Source organism: Bacillus rossius, chromosome 13 (genome assembly GCF_032445375.1).
Source record: "Bacillus rossius redtenbacheri isolate Brsri chromosome 13, Brsri_v3, whole genome shotgun sequence".
In the NCBI taxonomy this organism is placed as follows: domain Eukaryota; kingdom Metazoa; phylum Arthropoda; class Insecta; order Phasmatodea; family Bacillidae; genus Bacillus; species Bacillus rossius.
Window position 1 is genome coordinate 20,694,618 of NC_086340.1, and position 18,763 is coordinate 20,713,380.

General features: G+C 37.6%; 1 protein-coding gene across 1 annotated transcript; it reads left to right on the forward strand.

The window, feature by feature from the left end:
• Nucleotides 1-46: 46 nt before the first annotated feature.
• Nucleotides 47-14,732, forward strand: LOC134538327 (uncharacterized). Its single transcript, XM_063379546.1, has 6 exons — nucleotides 47-421; nucleotides 3,690-3,821; nucleotides 4,548-4,879; nucleotides 6,867-7,075; nucleotides 11,699-11,774; nucleotides 13,006-14,732. Exons 1-6 carry the CDS (start codon nucleotides 278-280, stop codon nucleotides 13,385-13,387), a joined length of 1,275 nt encoding a protein of 424 aa, XP_063235616.1. The 5' UTR covers nucleotides 47-277; the 3' UTR covers nucleotides 13,388-14,732.
• The last annotated feature ends 4,031 nt before the right edge of the window (nucleotides 14,733-18,763 follow it).

Here is an 18,763-nt window from a genome sequence, read left to right on the forward strand (position 1 = left end):
TAAATCACTAACAGTGACAGCGTTTACGTAATGTGTTTTGTCGCAGTGAAGCGAAGTGAAGCTATGAAAATTGATTCCAAAGATATTGGCGTAACAGCATTGTATTTACCTAGGCTGTGACAGAGCGTAGTTGAAGAATCGTCTAAATGCACAGTTTGTTTATAATTTTAATGTTAAATTACATTTTTTAATACTTTCTTATAAATTATTTTCTTGTAACTAAGTTACTATTTCCAATCGATAAGCAGTGATCCAGTGACTTTGATACACGAACGCAATGGATATAACAGATGTTACTGACAGGGAAATTTGTAGGTTATGTGCAGGTATGCACAATAAAAACAATATGACAGGTCTTTTCGCAGAAAATAATGTAGGGCAGTGTCTACTAGAAAGAATACATAATTATACACCGTTGCAGGTAAAGTAAAAAAACATTCCATAGTGCCTACTAGTAACTAGAAATACAATCACTAATAATTCCAAGGAAAACATTTTGTCGTCTGCTGGGCTGTCCTGTGGGTAAAGTTAAGAAAGTTTATGCCTGGTGAGTTCTCAAGGAGGATTCCTGGCCACGTGGCGAGAGAGAGAGCAATTACGAAATGAAAAAAACAAAAGGTACACAACAACAGTTTAATGCAGAAAATACGCTTTACATGGTCTTCCACAGCACTCAGCCCGTTGTGTTTCGATGCCAGAGCACGACCCTAAGTCCTTATAGAACATGAGCGTTATGGTTAGGAATCGGTACCTACTCGAAATTAGCATTGTTAAAATGTCACGGATTGGAGGTCCGCGAGAGAGTATGTGGTTAGAGATTGACGCAAAGTTCGTGACGTAGTACACGATGAACACTTTTACACTGCAGAGGACTTTAAGATGACAAAACACAACTACTTTACATTTAAAAATGCTAGAAGAGCTTATGGCCAGAGTCCCAAAGAAGGTGCGTGGACAACGGACGTCTGCTAACCCAAGCCCATTCCACTCCCGCCCTGTACTAACCAGGAATACTTGCCTCCCTCTTTCCGTTCGTCTCCAATCTTTCTGGATCTTCCACCCATGATCCCTCCTCCCTCTGTACCCCCTTCTGTTCAACCCATCTGCCATCTTTCCCCAGCCCCCCCCCCTCCACCTTAATCACCTTAAACAGTTTCACCAGTCTTTCCACTTTCCTTTTCCTTTTGCAGTGTCTCCCACCCCAGCTCCTTCTGTCATCCCTTCTCCTCCACATACTCATAACCCATCTCGCTGCCCTATGTTGCACGCTTTCCAGCTACTTAATTTCCTTTCCTAGTTACGAGTTCCAAATTGTTGCAGCCTATTCCATCCTTGGCCGCATCACTGTGGAATAAGCCTGTTTTTTTCCCTTCCCCCCTCCCCCCCCCCCCCGTCAATTTTAGTGTTCTACTAATCAGCCCCAGCCCCTTCAATTATCGGGCAATATCACTTGCATGGCATGGTACCATGGTCCTGAAGGCACCGGATTAAAGACCTCACTGTACACACTTATAGTACTATACCATTTTACATATTTTCGCGGGACTAAAAATAATTTTTTTCATCTACCGCAAAGTAAACTTGACCAGTCAAATTTTTTATAATGCAAACTAAAAAAATTATTTTTCTTTGAAATATGTGTTACTTCAATAAATATTTTACAATATAGGTTTTAAGGGAAGTTTATTTTTAAAGTTGGACCTCGACACAAATTTTAGTATAAATTTTCTTCATTAATGTGTTTAGCTACTCGTCTCATTACATTTATTGTAGAGTAGAGGTACTCAGACCAGTACAAAAAAAAACTATTTAAAAACTGTTGGTACATTCTAATTTTTTAAAATTTTTTTTGTATTATTGCTTGTAATAAAATAGCCATAACGTGTGTTACTGGCACATTCTGTCTCACGAAATAAATTAAAAGTAATTAACATTGCCATCAGAGACGTGACTAGAAGGGGGCATACGAGGCTTGTGCCTCGGGTGCTAAACTGGCAGAGTAATTCTTACTGGATATATGAATATCACAGTGATAGAACACAAAAAAATGATGGAAGGCAGATGAACTGAATTATTCATATTGACAGGTACATACATGTGTATCGTCAAATATTTAAAAACTGGCATTTTTCGCACACTATGAAACTTGCATTGTATTAAAAATGAAATCAGTGCAGATAAATCTACCATCTAAGTTGAAGCAAAAATATTTGAAATAGTGGAATTAGTATGTGGTGGTGATTTGAGGTTTTGTCTGGAAAGGTTTAGGTTTCGTTGGTTTGAAAAAAAAAAAAAAAAAAAAAAAAAAAAAAAGTGGCGCCAAGATGAATTCCTGCCTCGGGTGGAAAATTGTCTAGTTATGTCCTTGATTGCCATGTGTAAGTCATTGTAACAGTCGTTAACATGTGGCAATGGGCTACTCAGTCTGTAAGTACCTCACAGTGCGGATGTCATAGAGAATGATGGTGACGCCACGCTTTGCTTTTTAGCAAAGCAGTCTCCGAACTTTGTGGGGCCGTGTGGGTGGCCTCTCTCTGGTGCTAGAGAAAGTACATCCCGGACATCTTTACAATATTACTGACCTTTCAAGTTTATTATTCCCTTGTGATGTCTGTTGTAAGAAACAACCCTAGCATTTAAGTAGGGTAAGACGGAGTTCAACGAAGATAACAGTTACAAAATATTATGATTACAATCTTAAATACATTGCTTAAATTAAAAATTTTTGACCAACCATAGAATTAACAACAAAAAATTTTGTATCCAATTTTTAAAATAATTTTGAATCTAAATATATATTTTTTTCTGTAAAGAAATTTTTTCAGCGTAATATTGTAGATACAGTTTTTTGGTTGTTGTTTGAGCACCGATCCACCTCAGCTTTTTAACATGAATCAATAAGGGTTTTTTTTTTTTTGCTACAGATCTAGACTACACCACTTGGGGTGTATTAGAAGTTTTTTTTTCCTATTTTTTGTTCATATTTTTTCAATCAATTTTTTTATAAATTTTTAGACTCTGCTACTATAAAAATTGTTATAACAGGAAAAAATTCCAATAGAATGATTATGATGTAAAAAAAAAAGGAAAGAAATTTTCTACCAATTTACACTATCTTACCCTACCTAGGGTTAGTTTGAGGAGTCAAGGAAAACCAAAATCAGGATGGTTGGATTCAGGACTCGACCCCAGTTCTTCTGAATGTGACGCCAGTATTTTACCGTTGCGCCACCTGGCTCTGTCTGGCGATGTACGTGCAGATAAAATTGTGCGGGTTGCATGCTGTGAGTGCTGACTGTAGATGAATGGTTCCTGAAGGATTCAGTCATCTCTTTTCATTTAAATAAATTTTTATTTATTTATTCTCTGAATTTCACATGAATTCCAGTGCTCCAGAATAAAAAAAAAAAACATTTCTTTATATACACATGTTACATTACTATTAAAGCTATAAAAGATATTTAGGAAAAATCTTATAGAACTTACGCAAATACATTACATGAAACAGTATGTACATAAGAATGGTATAAATCATTTCTTGGTCACATTAATTGAATTTTAGTAGGCTTACATAATAAAACCATTTTAGAATTAGTAATTACCTTAGCTATTAAAAAAAATCAATTTATTCACTATTTTTTTTTTACATTATATATTAGGGTAAAGAACAATTTGTACCACACTTTCAGATAACTGTTGGAGATTGTCTTCCAAAGTACGTGTGCATTATTTGCAAAAGCCACATAGATCACTGGCACAATTTCCTCCAGCTCTGCTTGAAGGCTCAGGAAAACTTCAGTTCACCAGCAAGAAACAAAAAGGTAATTTTTGAATGTTAATATTGTAACATTTATCTACGAATTTTGAATAGCCGATATGCCTGTATGATTTAAATAAATATATACAGGCCCTAGTGTATTTTGTTGTAGACCTAACTTACTTTTTCAGTAGCATTAAAAGTACATACCATGTTCAATTTTTTTTTTAAAATTAAAAATATGTTTAACCTCCTGTTTCATGAAAATATTTACATGAAAGACCTGTAGTACAAAAATATTCCAAATTAAGAGGAGGGAGAATGAAACTGGCTTTGTGGAGACTCAGGTTAGCTTCCAAAACCAACTCGAGAGCTCTCTTTCATTTGATACCACTCAAAAATTGTCTTTTGATATAGTTTTAATGTTTAAAAAAAATCTAAGTTCATTGCTCTGTTGACAAGAAAGTAGTCAGGGGATGTTATTTTGGACTGTATACCTTCCACCCAACCTATCCACAATTGTGTAGAATAAAGGTAGGTACTGTGCTTTTGTAGTCGATCCTTGATTATATATATTTATTAATTTGTGTTGTTTTTTCTAGCTTATTCATAATATAGCACTTTCTTTTAGCCTGCCAGGGAAAGAAAAAAAAAAGTCAAAAAAACATTAAGCGCTGCTATAAATATTTTCCATACTGTTACAAAATATCCTCTCCCGAAAATTCCCTAGCTACACATCTTTGTTATAACGTGAAGTATTAGGTTGTTATTCTGTGGGGAAACTCTCTAGGGTGCTTCAGATGGGATTCAAGCGAGGGAATCGACACTCGCTTCCGGCGAAAGCGCCGACATCGCTACCCAGCCTGCTGTCGACACGGCGGTGGCCGCAGCCGGCGGCCGGAAAGCGTCGTCCACGTCGGACGCCGGCAGCGGTGCGGCGGAGAGCCCCGAGACGCGTCTCAGCCCCGACTCCACCGTCTGCGAGAGCGTCCGCCCCGCGCCGGCGTCGCCGGCCGGGAGGGCCAGCGCGAGGCGTAACTACTGCATCGCGCGGTGGTGCAACAACAGCACCAAGGCCAATCCTTCGCTCAGCCTGTTCAGGGTGCCCAAGAACAGGAACAGGTGAGTGTTTCCGTATTGTGCTCACATTTGCCTTGCGAGGGATTTTCCTGCAAATTTATTCAAATAACTTTCTTGCATATGTTGCTGAGTCAAAAATTTTCTCACTGCGTTATTTTTTGAGCTGTAAAAGTTCATGCATAATTTTTCGAAAGATAACATGCAAGGTGAAACTGTAACAAATTTTATTAATGAGAACAAAATGAAATAACCAATATTGTGTGAGAAACCGCACCTTAATGTGCATGTGGATGAGGATAAATTATAAATACTGCATGCATTTTGCTTATCCACAGCAGTAGTTTTGGTGAAAGACCAATAATTTTTATACCTGGGTAGGTTGGTGTGGATTTTTTTAGCCCCCTAACCTCTTCCCAACCTCTCTTCTACACCCTCTTCCTTTACAAATCCTCCCAAAACCTTTTCTAATTTTTCCACATCAAACAAAAATTTTTTTTATTGACAGAGAACAGTAGAGTAGGAGTTCAGCAATGCTATTGATATTCCTCCAGTCATTTATTTTTTTTAAACGTGTTAATATGATTTAAATGTAATATGAGATCCACATTCTTTGCCAGATTGTATATTTTTTTTTACTACTGAGGGCAGGAAAACATTCAGGTATAGTGTTAAGATAATAACAATTAAACCAGGATGCATTAGCATCATCCACTTACGTATCTGTTACCAATAACTAGCACCTGCCAATGGAAGCTGACAATACTTAAGTTTTAATATTTCTTAAGGAAGTTATCACACCAGCTTGGCACTGCCACCCATCCTTTTCTGGTCAGTCCTTAAGCCGCCCCCACACATTAGTACAGTAGTGGTATAGCAAGGTTGCAAATGTAGTGAGGTGTCACAATAGTTTAGGAGGAGAAGGAAGATCGTAAAGGAAGTCCTAATGTTGGGAGAGGCAGGAAATACAGGAGGTAGATAAGAACAGTTACCTGGGGGTTGCTGTAGGATGGGGAAACACGACCAGAGGGTGGTAAAGAAGAGCGGAGGAGGGCAGTGGGGTTGCTCGGGAGAACTCTGAAAGGAACAGGGAGGAGGGTGAAGTAAAAGGTGTAATCCACGTTGCTGAGACTGTTGTTGGAGTGTGCGGCAGCAATCTGGTAGCAGAGATAAAAGAGCTGGAGAAAGTACAGAGCAGGGCTGCGAGGTGGGTAATGAGTGTGTGCTGGAGAGGGGAAGGAGAAGACGGAGGGACACACAGACCGTCGATGATGATCAAGGAGCAAGATACAGAGGGAGTGGAGGTGAACAGAAAGGGTGAAAGGAATCATCCTGGTGAGGATGGGCCGAGAATGGTAGGGGCCGGAGAGTGAGGTATTGGAACTTAACAGGTGCGGAGGAGTTAGACGGAGGAAGCTTCAGGGAATGGGAGAACCCTTCCCGCTGGGAGAAAGCCCAAGAAGGAACCACCCCAGCATTAGCCTTGAAGTGATTTTGGGAAAACACGCAACACCAAAGTCAGACTCTAATCCACGTCCTCTGAAATGCAAGTTTTAAGTCATCTGGAGCGTGCAAGAACCGGCCAACCATCGTGCGAGAAAATCTTCTATAATATCAAACAGGTTAAGTCGGGCTTTTTAAAAGCAGCAATTTAAAAAATTTTATTTATTTGTCCAATTTCATCATTTCATATTAACAGTTTATGGACATTGATATAATTTCAGTTTATTTCTATAACTAATTGTTCATGATTATATTTAAACAAATTTTTTTAAAATTAAGTTTGCAAAAACTGTAAATAATATTTGAAAATTAAAAAAGTATGCAATTATTCATCAATGTTTTCTTATAACGTTATCGCGTAAAAATTATTGTCCGTAAACCGACTTTACTGACGACCCCCCCCCCCCCCCCCCTCCTTTTTGTTTACGGCTGTAAATGTTACCATCGCAATGCTCCTTCTCCGATGTCCCGGTCGCTGTGTCGTGTGCCGCAGTCCCAGGACTCCCTTGACGCGGTGTTTCTGGCGCAGGGCCGCCAAGTGGCTGGAGAACGCGGAGAGGCAGGACCTCTTGCCACTGGACCCCGACGTGCTGTACGGCAAGTTCCTGTGTGGCGAGCACTTCCAGGATAGCATGTTCACCAACAGCACGAGGGGCAGGCTGGTGTGGAACGCCATCCCCACCGTGTTCCCCAAGCCTCTCTTCGCTCACAAGATACGGCAGAGGCAGGCCGACGCAGGTGCGTTTTTTTTTTCTTTCAAGCCGGAACAACAGTCGTGTTGTTTTCAAATGCCTAATTCAAATTAGAAATCAGTATTCAGGTTATGAATTGCATGAAGCATCACAATCTGAAAAACGTTTTTTTGACGTGACGTCTAATAAATCGATGAACGCCGGCTGTACGCACGAAAAAGTGTCCCACTACGGATGTGTCCTGTTTGCTCATTGTACGCATGTGTGGCATCTCTCTTCATGCTCATTGTATGCATGCGTGGCATCTCTCTTCCACTCGATTGGAACAACCATCGATTTGACTTTTCAATCATATTTTCGTCTTTTGAATTATTAATATTATGTAATTTAACGATCGTCCACCGATTTTCAGCACAATCGGTACAGTTATTTAAAAGTAATGTTGAATATTCAAATACGTTTTGAACCAACAATGGTGTTTTACATTTACACATAATCATTCAAATTACACCCGGGATCTTTTGCACAATGTTTTAAAAAATATTGTAACACATTATAAATAAGTTTGGTGTATTAGGATGCGTATTTGTTATAAAATCGTGTTATAAAAACAAAATAATATTATTCCCCTACCATGAACAAAATTATTATAAACATGTTTATAGCATCTGAAACTATTTCTTTTCAAGTATGTCCTTGTGGCTATACGGTGAGCACCGCTAGCTTCCAATCCTAAGGTTGTCAGTTTGAATCCTGGCAGCTGCGAAATGTTTTTTTTGTACTTGTAAAAATAAATACGGCGCACACAACATTTCAAAAGTAATAAATATATTTGAATTAATTAATGCAAATAAAAGTAAATTTATAAATTAAATTGTACATTTAATTTCACTCCTTCTTTGTATCCATACAAAATAGTGATAATTCAATAAAAATGATTCAATTTTATTCATAAAAGTATGCAGAGGTAGATTTTATCATTCAAAAGATAGAAAAATTAAAAAAAAAAATTTTCGTCAAAGAATATATTTTTAATGCCTAAATGGTTTGGTTGCAAAAACCTATTACGGCTCAGTCTCAGGCCGAATATGATATTTCCTTTTCTTCTGGATCAATCATTTCATTAATGTTTTGTTATGACGTCACGTTAAACTATTGTCCGTAAACTGACTTTACAGACAACCAATTTTTTTTTATGCTTGTCTACCAGCATATGCAAAAGGGATGATTCATAAAATATTTTCTCCTAGTCAATTACCTTGTACAATACAACCAAGAATAGTTATATTCTAAAGCATAGTTTAGTTTCCAATAATATATTACACTTTTGAACACAGCCATAAACATCGAAAACCACTTACTAATGGCTGTGAGCTTGTGACTAAGCGATCGTTTGATGCAGTGTTGGCCTTGGGAATGGGTGGATGTATCAATCTCAGTAGAGTGATAATTAGGGTCACCTGTTTTTCGCGATGCGTAAAATCACGAAATTTTCACCGTAATAGAACCTTTTTCGCAAAATTTGCTTATTTGCCAAAAATTCGCGAAAAAGTAACGAAACGTATAGATTTGTGGCAATATATGTCGACCTTTTGCGACATATATCGAATTGCCGTATTGGCCCGAATATAAGGCGACCCCGAATATAAGGCGACCTGCAGTTTTAGGAGGCCAAACAAATGTAAAAATAATGTTTGGTAGAAATTAATGTGAAAATTCATTAGACATACATTTTGTGTTGATAAATCGTTTTTGCATGTATGTATAACAATTAATTTATATTTATCACATTACTTATTTAAAATAAGTTTGAATGGCCTACCCTAAAAGTCAAAAGAAAACAATTAGAAAATATTTACATTTTTAAGTATTACACTAGAAATTTTTTCGTATGTTTACTCTAATGAAGCTGCATAATTGTCATCTTCAGAGCTGTTTATTTGTCTAGAGCTCATTCCCCGCCGTTCCACCGATGTGTGATTGTTCATTTTTCACAGTTTACTGTATCTACGAATTTAAAATTTTTACAATGGCTATTAATCACTCTTAAAATACAGCATTTAACTATCCGTTTGACTTAAGCTACGTATTACCACAGAACAAGGCGTATTACTATTTAGTAGTGTGTTAAACGTAAAAAAAGCAAACAAAGAATGCATCTTGCCGGAACAAAACAAGTGGTTAGCTAACATGATGAAGCTTACGGCCATGAATAACTTCGGTTACGTGACCGCGTATATTTGTCCATATTACTCTCTGACAGAGAGAGTCTGTTCTATGAATTTGAAAGAATAATCTATTATAATTATGAAAGGTTTTTACATAAATAAAGAGTGGATTATTAAAATAGCTTTTGAAGCAACGTACCAAATTCCTGTTAATATGGCGTCTTCGTGCGTGTTCGGCAATGTTCGTTTTACAACAAAGAAATATTGTGGAAAGACAGTTGGCAGCCGTGAATTTCCAAACATTACATCCGAAATGTTTGTAAACGTAAACAATCGTTCTGAAAATAACTGTGATATTTTAGTACAAATATTTCCATTAAAAATCTGAAGATAAATTACCGTAAATGTTAACACGCGATTGTACACAAAGTACAAATATGAATTGTGAAATAAAAGGTTGCCATTTTGAGATGCTTCAACATTCACGTTTTTACTCAAGAACAAATATTTTAATTTTCAACTTCAAACAATTGTGAATTACTGCAATATTAGGTGGATTTATCGTTTTTCCCCGTGTGAGGTAACAAAGTTTTAGTTAATATAAAAAATCGTGAACGTTTTGTTAAACAATGTTTCTACTGTAGCTTTCAGCTTGGAACTAATGTTTGCGGTTCTGACGTCTTGGGTGCGAAAATAAGGCGACTTCCAATTTTTGCATCTCTCGTTTATGTAAAAATGGTCGCCTTATATTCGGACCAATACGGTGTGTACCAATGATCGATATTTACGTAACTACAAACTATTGGTTATTACGAAGTTACAAACGATGTTTTTAATGTCGCATTGGTAGAAAACAAATGAAAATAGAAAGCTATGTTCTGTTTACTTGCTTCTCGCGCATATTGGATTAGGTTTTCTTTCGAGCGCTATAGTACAGATTATTAAAGAACTGTGACCGTAAAATTGTATGTTGATTACTGGCAGTTAAGTTCACGTTCGTGAAAAATGTTTGTCACAGTATACGACCGTGCTAAAGAATTCGCACATGAGGGATTTTATGTTTTTGACAAATTCAACAAAATTTTAATGTGTAAGTTTTGTAATGTCCAAATGGAGTGGGCAAGAAAAAATACGTGTGTGAAGCATATTCATGGGAGCGTCACCCATAAAAAGAATAAGGCGTTAGCACGGGAAATGAATGAAGCGGGCCCATCGTCAGGAATAAAATAAGTTTCGCTCACTGACATGGTATCCCGGGCAAAAAAAGCCAAAGTTGACAAACAAGAATTTGTTTTGTCTACTGTTCGCGCATTCATGGGCGCGAATATCCCGTTGGAAAAAATTGATCACCCGAAATTACGAGATTGGATAAACAAGTTTATAGAAGGTGGTATTGGTATTATGCTTCTGTTTATTCTATAAGAAAATATGTCACTCTTTTCTGTCATTCAATTTTCGATAAATAAGTTTCTGCATGCGATATATTTTAAATTATGCACAATCCCGAAACCCTCAAAAAATAAAAATAGTCCTTTAACCTAACCTCAAATTCCAAATGCAAAACATACTTTTTTTTAACTTACATTTCTTGCTTGATAAAGTGTGTGCCCATTTTAGAACAACTTGCTTCAAACCAGTATCTTGAAGCGTACAATCTTTTCAGAGATACCGTTTAAAAAAGAAGCTGAGAGTGGGATTGATGTAGATGTTTTGAATATTTTGTTGTCATTGAAGTGTGATTTTCAGTGTTTTGTTGAGTGTGCTGTAAAGGCTTTGTGGATTCCCATTAGTAATGTGGATTGTGAAAGAGGATTCTCGTCTTATGGAAACATTATGTCAGACAAAAGAACCCGCATCACAGCAGAAAATATGGAATTAATGGCTGCAATGGCTTTCCCATCAAGCTAGATAGCAGTAGTCAATATTTCTAGCAAAATCTCAAGCCTAAACATTTTTTTATATGCAGAGCATTTCCAATTAAAAATATATAAACATTTTTTTTTCCAAAGTGCATTTTCAATTTTTAAAACTTATTACTAAACAAAACTGCCGAAAAGCGCCAAAAAAAAAGTTTTAGAAATGACGAAAAAATTACCGAAATTCACTTTCAAATCGACGAAAAATACACCAAAATCAACAAGAAAAAATGACGAAATTTGTCTTTACTTTTCACCGTAAACAGGTGACTCTAGTGATAATTAATAGTAAAACATATTGTCTGTGAATCTTAAATTATAAGTATGCTTTAGTAGATTAATCATTGTAAATACATGTCGGAAAGAGAGCAACAATGTTAGTAACGTATCTTGCACCAGTTTTGAATCACACTCATGAGTCATACATCCGCTGCCTCTACTTGAGCCCCTGGCTTGTTCTAGTGGGGAGAGAATTAATTGTCCGCCACATGCTGAGTCTTGGCCGAACCGCTGCTCTGGGATCTGGGAGTTGCCTGCTCCATGTTTGATTCTGTGTTTTTTTTATCAAAAACATTAATTTTTCAGCTGTGCAAAAAATGGCCATGGAAATGCTGCACTCATCTGTTCCTACAAGGATAGCACCTAAGCCAGAAACTAAGAGGTAAGTCACCTTTTGAGTCGGTCTTGATTTATAACAGGAGAAAAAAAAACTTTTTTTTAAAATGATTGAGGCACCATTATTATACTTTTCTCAGAATCTTTGTTGAAATAGATTGATACATTTGAACCAACACCATTTTGATCTTCTCGTCACACGGCCCTAGATAACGTCTTGACAGTGACAGTCACTTTAACATAATGGCGAAACTCTGGGTTTGATTACCAGTGGGTGTCCAACCTGGAATCGTTTGCAAGTGTTGCTGCGAGCCACTGGATTCTCCCGGGGTAATCCCATTCGTCCTGCACCGACACATTCCTTTGCTGCTCCATCTCACCATTGCCCTTCATCGGGAACCGATCCAGACATCTTTGTGGGGGCAGTGAATTGATTCCTCTTGCATTTAGTATTTAATGTATTGTGTTTGTTAACAACTTTTAAAAATTATATTTAATATTATTTTGGTTTAAGTATTTTTTTTTAAAATGTTTGCATGTAATCTATGTGAGACAGAAGTGAAACTTCTTGCATATTATATTAATTAGCTTTATAGGAAACATAATTTTCTTTGACTGAGGTTGCAGGTCAAACACAATATATGAAAGTGTGCGAGTATACTACGTTAGTTCTATCTCTTTTCTGCTGTCACCTCCTCGACCGATTCTCCCACCACATACCTAACATTTCCCTCCTTTCCTGGTTCCCCCGCCATGTACCCAACTATTCCCCTCGTGCAATCGGAATTTCCGTGATGCTTGAAAATTGTAGCCTCTTCAGCATGGAAGTTTCACCCTTGTCCATCATCACTCATCAGTAGAGGTGTATGAAATTCGCAATTGCGATAAATGCTAAATAGATGCGAAATTTTTCAATTACCGCGATTTGCGATACTTCAACATTTATTAAATATGCAATTTCAAAACATGCAACTGAAATCCCCAAAAACCTGCGAACTCCATTTTAAAATTCACTCTGTCATTACTTAATACCTATGTGCGTTGTACATATGCGCTTTAATTATTTACAACAACAAAATCAACGAAAATAAATGCGAGTAAACATTTTTTTTTTAAATGCTAACAAAGTGCTAAAAATCACAAAATGGAAAAATGCTAAAAAATCTCATAATAGATGCTATAAATTAAATTTTTAAATGCTCTTTTCATACACCTTTTACTCATCAGTCTCTAATTACCTGAATGTCAATGATTTAATAATTTAGGTATTTTTGCAGCAGTGTGTCGGTGGCGGCGCCGGAGAGCACGGAGACGCGCGGAACACGGCAGAAGCCTGCGGGCGCGGTCCAGGCGGGCGGCGGCGGCTGCGAGTCCCTAGCGAGCGGCGAGGGTGGCACCACTGCGCCGGCGGACGCCCAGGCTCAGTCGTCCTTCCTGGCGGAGACCATGTGCTCCTTCCAGGAGTGCCACGAGCCGGTGTTCCCCTGCCGCTACTGCGGGGAGATGTTCCTGGTGAAGAGCAGCCTGATCCTGCACCAGACGACGTACCACCCGGAGCACCCGGTCGGCTGTGAGCAGTGCGGCAAGGTCAACTACAGGTCGAGGAGCGAGTTCATGGGCCACTTGTGCGACCACGCAGATTCTGCAATGGAGCACTGAACACTGCTTTTGTGACTTTCCAACTCCACCCCTGAAAATAAATTAACCTACATTACGTGCATATTTATAAATTGAAACTTTTTGTATGAATAATCAAGTTCTATGTACATACATGTAGGCATTATTATGTGTGTGTAAAACAAATCAAGTGTACCGTATTTACTCGCATAATGTCCGCAGTAATTTGGCTACATTTTTGACAAAAAAAAAATGGGGTGCGGACATTATGAGGTGAAGTCCGAATAAAAAAATTTTTCCTCAAAATTTTACATTTTGTGTAGAGTAAAAAAAATTGTTCTCTCATAATTAGTTTACTAGCAGAGCGCTGGTGACTGGCGACCCTCCGCAGCGGACGTGAAAAATGTGACAGGTGTCGAGATAATTGGGTGCCGGCGATTAGTGGAAGACGTTACTCTTTTTTTTTCTTCTCTCACTCACGTGTGCGCTCTTACATTCAGAAGCCGAAGCCAGCCTACACAAAATAAACGCAATGCGTGAAAAGATATTTTTTTAATCTTTCATTGAGATGGCCACTGATGGCACGAGGCAGATGTCTAATGTCTGCATTAGCCGGCGCCGGCGAGCCTCCCTCCCTGTCCCTTGCCCACTGTGTGTACAAAAAACCGTGCACATGTACCCCCACCACTTCTCCGCTACCTCCCCTACTTTGTGACGTAGTGTGAGTTGATGTGTACTGGCTTGTGCTATATATAGCCCATCCCCTTGCAACTCGCGTGACGTCGCAGGCAGCTGCGCAGTAGCGTGCGAGTTTCTGAGTCCGGACGGTTTCACCGCGCTACAAAACCCTCTCAGCGACCGCTCCGGAGAAATGAACAACTCAAGGTCAAAGCATTGTTGACAGCGTCGGTAATTTTCCATCCCGTTACTGTGCCTTTCAGGGGTGGCCAAGGTTGCTTTGTCTGGTGCGGACTTTATGCTGATTTAAAAAAATTCCATTTCAAGTATTTAAAAAGAAATATGCTGACATTATGCGATTAAATACGGTAATTACCCAGAAAAGTTCTCCAAAACTTAAGTTTCTGCCAGTTCTGATTTTCTAGTAATTACATATATGCCTCGTTCCTGCGCTGGTTTGACAATACCTATAAGAATTATCTCGTGCTGCACTTTGTATGGTGTGGTGGGTGGTGAAGTATATTTTTATGTGCCTCGTGGTAATGAAATAGAAAGCCCAAATAATTATGTATACTTGATATTGGTTAAAACGTATTTTCACTGTGCTATGTTTGCATGGAAAAAAAGTTTTAAAATTTACAGTGCTTTTAAAATTTGTTTATATACTACTATAATTTATTGGTGGTGAATAAAAGAAAATAGATGAAAACAATGTTTGTTTAATTTAAGTGCCATTATGAATTCTTAATTATTTTGCAGGCTTTTAACACAATGTTTTAAATCCATACGGTAATCTCAAATGCAGTTATCTCTTTTAGACAGGCTGACCATTTTCTTTATTGCCTTCTACACAATGGAGTGAAAGAACAGCTAAGAATGTTTGACTGCCATCAATTAAAATATTTAAAAAGTACTTTGACTCATCATTATATTAAGCTAAAATATGCAAAGTACTTAAATAAATGTTTATATCTGATTTTGAAGAAATAAAATAAAAACTGCTATTAAAGTAATTTAACAGCATTATTTAAAGTACTTTTGGTTGGGAGTTCAAAATTATAAAATTAATGTTTGAAAAAACAGAAGGAAACACATGATGCAGTTTCAAACACCATAGGTAGCAGCACCATAATTCATATTAACTATGATTACGAAATTGTTGACAGCTAATTTTTTCTCAGGTAATAAATTAAATCTGTTTTGTTTAATAGTTTGTTACTAATGAGGCCCTATTGACACATTCACTAAAAATAATTCTTGGGTCAGCGGGGAAAAAGAAGGTATGTCAAAATCCCTAGTACTACAGGAGTGTTATTTGTTTAATGACTGCTAATAATCACAGAAATTCTGGATATAATTTATTTTTAAGAGCATATACACCCATAATAAAGTTAAAACTATCACTTATGAATTAATACAAAACCATGACTTATGTGATAATGCCTAATACAAAATTTGACACGTGATTATTCTCGCAGACCCTAGAATTGTAATTGTGGCTGCATACTTGTACCTATATGATTAAGAGTTTCCTGCAACAGGATTTTTTCAAGTATTTCACCACACTGTCATGAAAATGCATCGGATAGCCACTGAAACATGTAGGTAATGCAATAGCTTTGATAAACTCTGAAAGTATTTTTTTTTTTTTACCAGTACTTTGCCTAACTCTGAGTTAATCAGTTCAGTCACAGTTGCTAGAGGAAGTGTTGTTTGGTTTCAAATTAAACGGCATGATCAAAATGTTAACAACACTGTTCAACATGATGTCCAGTATGTAAAATCAAATATTCACAACAAAAAAAAACAACTACATTCTGCATCAAAAGGTGTCAAAACAGTTCGTAAATGATTGCCAGGATTCAGTTATTATTAGAGAAAGGATTTTCTGGTTTTATTTTCAGGCCAATGTTTTTTTTAAGACAGGAGATTTCTGTTTAAAAAAAATTATAGCATATTATTGAACAAATATACAAAATGTTCCATAGTACTAATTTATTCAAAATAGTGTCATATAAACTGTTACATGTTGCACTTTCTTAATATGATTTGTAATAAGCATGTCTAACTTTTTAGAACAAAAAAAAAATAAGACTTAAGTAATTTTGTGTAATGTAAAAATGAGTTGCTAATAACATTGCACAATTAAAATACAAACTTTTTCCCAATTTTTTTCTTATTAAATAGTGGTACCTATGTCATGCTACATAAAACCCTTTCATTGAATTTAATATTTAAATACATTAGGTATTTTTTCATTGAGTCAAGTTTTGATTGAAAATGCTGATTAATTTCATGATATAGATTGCATTTCGGTACTCTATGGTGTATTAACTTGAATTTCAGTGTCACAGTGTATTTACATGCTTTTCGCTATTACATATTAGTTTCATCGCAATTCTCGGTATAATTTTTTCCCTAGCTATTATGAAAAAGTTTTTAATGGATGTACGTAAATTGCATCTTTAAAGATTCATCAAGGTTTCGACATTGTCCAGAGTTAACGCCCACTTGATCCCAATGTGCAGTCACCTCCCTCTTCACCCATAAACCTCCTCTGCTCTATCCGCGCGTGCAACGTGACGTGTGCCAGCGTCGAGATAGCACGCCATTGGCCTGCAGGAGGGTGTGAGTGATGAGTGATTGCAGCTAGGAGCGGTGTGATGTTCCCATAAATATGTTAAAATATTAAAAAAAAAAAATTATTACTTCCCATGGGCTGTTCCTTTTCAGCTGCAAACAACCTTTAATTAAATAAACTCATTAATTATATTGTACTCAGGTGGACTCGGACATTTCGATACACACCCCTGAGCAGCAATCTCTCTGAAACTACTGTGTGAGGAACTTGTCTACCACAAGGGTGACCAACCACAAACTATACAGATTCGTGCATACAGTTATTGAGACGTGTAAACTGTGTGTACTAACCATGCAAACGCATCACGTTAACAGTGAGACGTGTCAAGTTCTTTATCGTGATCGACTTCTAGCATCAGACGTGTGGAATGCCTCCAAGAGCACACTCTTCATGTAAGCGTGTCCGATGCTCAAGAGCGGACCAGGTCTGGCGAGATTGAGGTGGTTTACAAGAAAGTATTTTTGTGTCTCGTCCGCACACAGGCGACGTCACCACCTTGTTAAGGAGTCTCCGCCGGTTCCGTGTTCCCGACAAACATACAGTAGCACTCAGGTCGATGTGCACATGAAGGACTTGCAAGGCCCTGTGACATTAGTTTAATGTTTGAAACTTGGCTTAGAACACTTCGATAAGGACTTCATTTTAGCTCCGGTGATGTCTTGACGGTATTCAAAATCAAACATAAAAACGAAAAACCATGAGCTGGAACTAACGTATGCCTATCGTCATAGTCATAGTACACAAGAACCACGAAAGGGAGCCTACTATCAAATGTAGTTTACTCGGCACTAGGGGAGCGTTCAAGTATTACGTAACGCAATTTTTTGATATTTTTGACCCCCCCCCCCCCCTCACCACAATGTAACACGCCGTAACGTTTTTCTGTACACCCCGCCCCCCCCCCCTCCCTAGTAAAACGTTACGTAACCCGAAGTGACCATTTTTACCTAAAGTCACAATTATGTGGCGTAACGTACCGGAATAAGTCACTAAAATACCTTTGTTATTGTTTTAATCGCTTTAATGTTATTTATTAACATTTGAAATGTCTTGTTTTTAAAAGCAAGAGCTTTATAATGTTTTTTGTCCTAATAAATTTTTACTACTCAATCATACATTTAGCAATCGTGCATTAAATTACGTCGTTTTCCTGACTTGGCTCTGTCCTTACACACTTTTTGCTTTATCCACCATTGTTCTTCTCACGCATTCTCCTATTTTAGCGTTTTACTAATAAAGCTATTAAAATCAAATAACAAATTTTATTTCTAATAATTATTTTTACTTTTGGCAATGCAATTACAAACATAAAACTAACTGAAATAAAACATATTTGTCAAAATATAATCGTATTTAAGAATACGATCGAACGAAAACGAAAAACATTTAAAATAAAATTAGCCATAATTAAAATAAGTAGATTGTAAAAAAAAAAAAAACAATTCAATTGGAGTTTTACTGCTCCTCTGCCCATGGGCTTGCCAGTCACTCAGATTCTTTCATTACTGGCATCCGGAGAGCAGACGAAGAGGGTTCCGGAATTGTTAACCCGCTTGCATCAACTTCGTCTTCGTCGAGCCAATCGGCATTTTCAGACGATGTTTCACAGCGACTCACAATGCAGAGAAGCTCATTTGCCCTTCTTGCAGCAAGTCGCTGTGGCCGTACTCGACTTTCATGAAGGTCTTGGGCAGTCTTGCCATGCATGAAACGATTGTGCATTTGCACACTCTTGTGGGATGTAAAATAAATCCCACAGGTTGAACATACTCGGTTCTTTAGGTCGGATTGTACCGATGGGCAAAAGAAATTGTAAGGCATCTGCTAAACCCGTCTAGAGGAGGCGACAGATCAACAGACAACCTCACAAGAAGTGGCGAAAACTTGCATGATCCTTTGTCTATCTGACTAGGTACCACGAGCTTGTTTGTGGTTTGAAGGATTGGGCAGGGTGGCGGCAGGAAAGTTTCTGGAAAGACAGATTTTAATGCACTCCTCAAGCGGGAACAGCTGGATTCATCCGCGCATTTAATAACTTGCAAGAAATATTGCGATTCACGGACGTGAGCGCTATACCACGCCATATTAGGTTCTGCTGG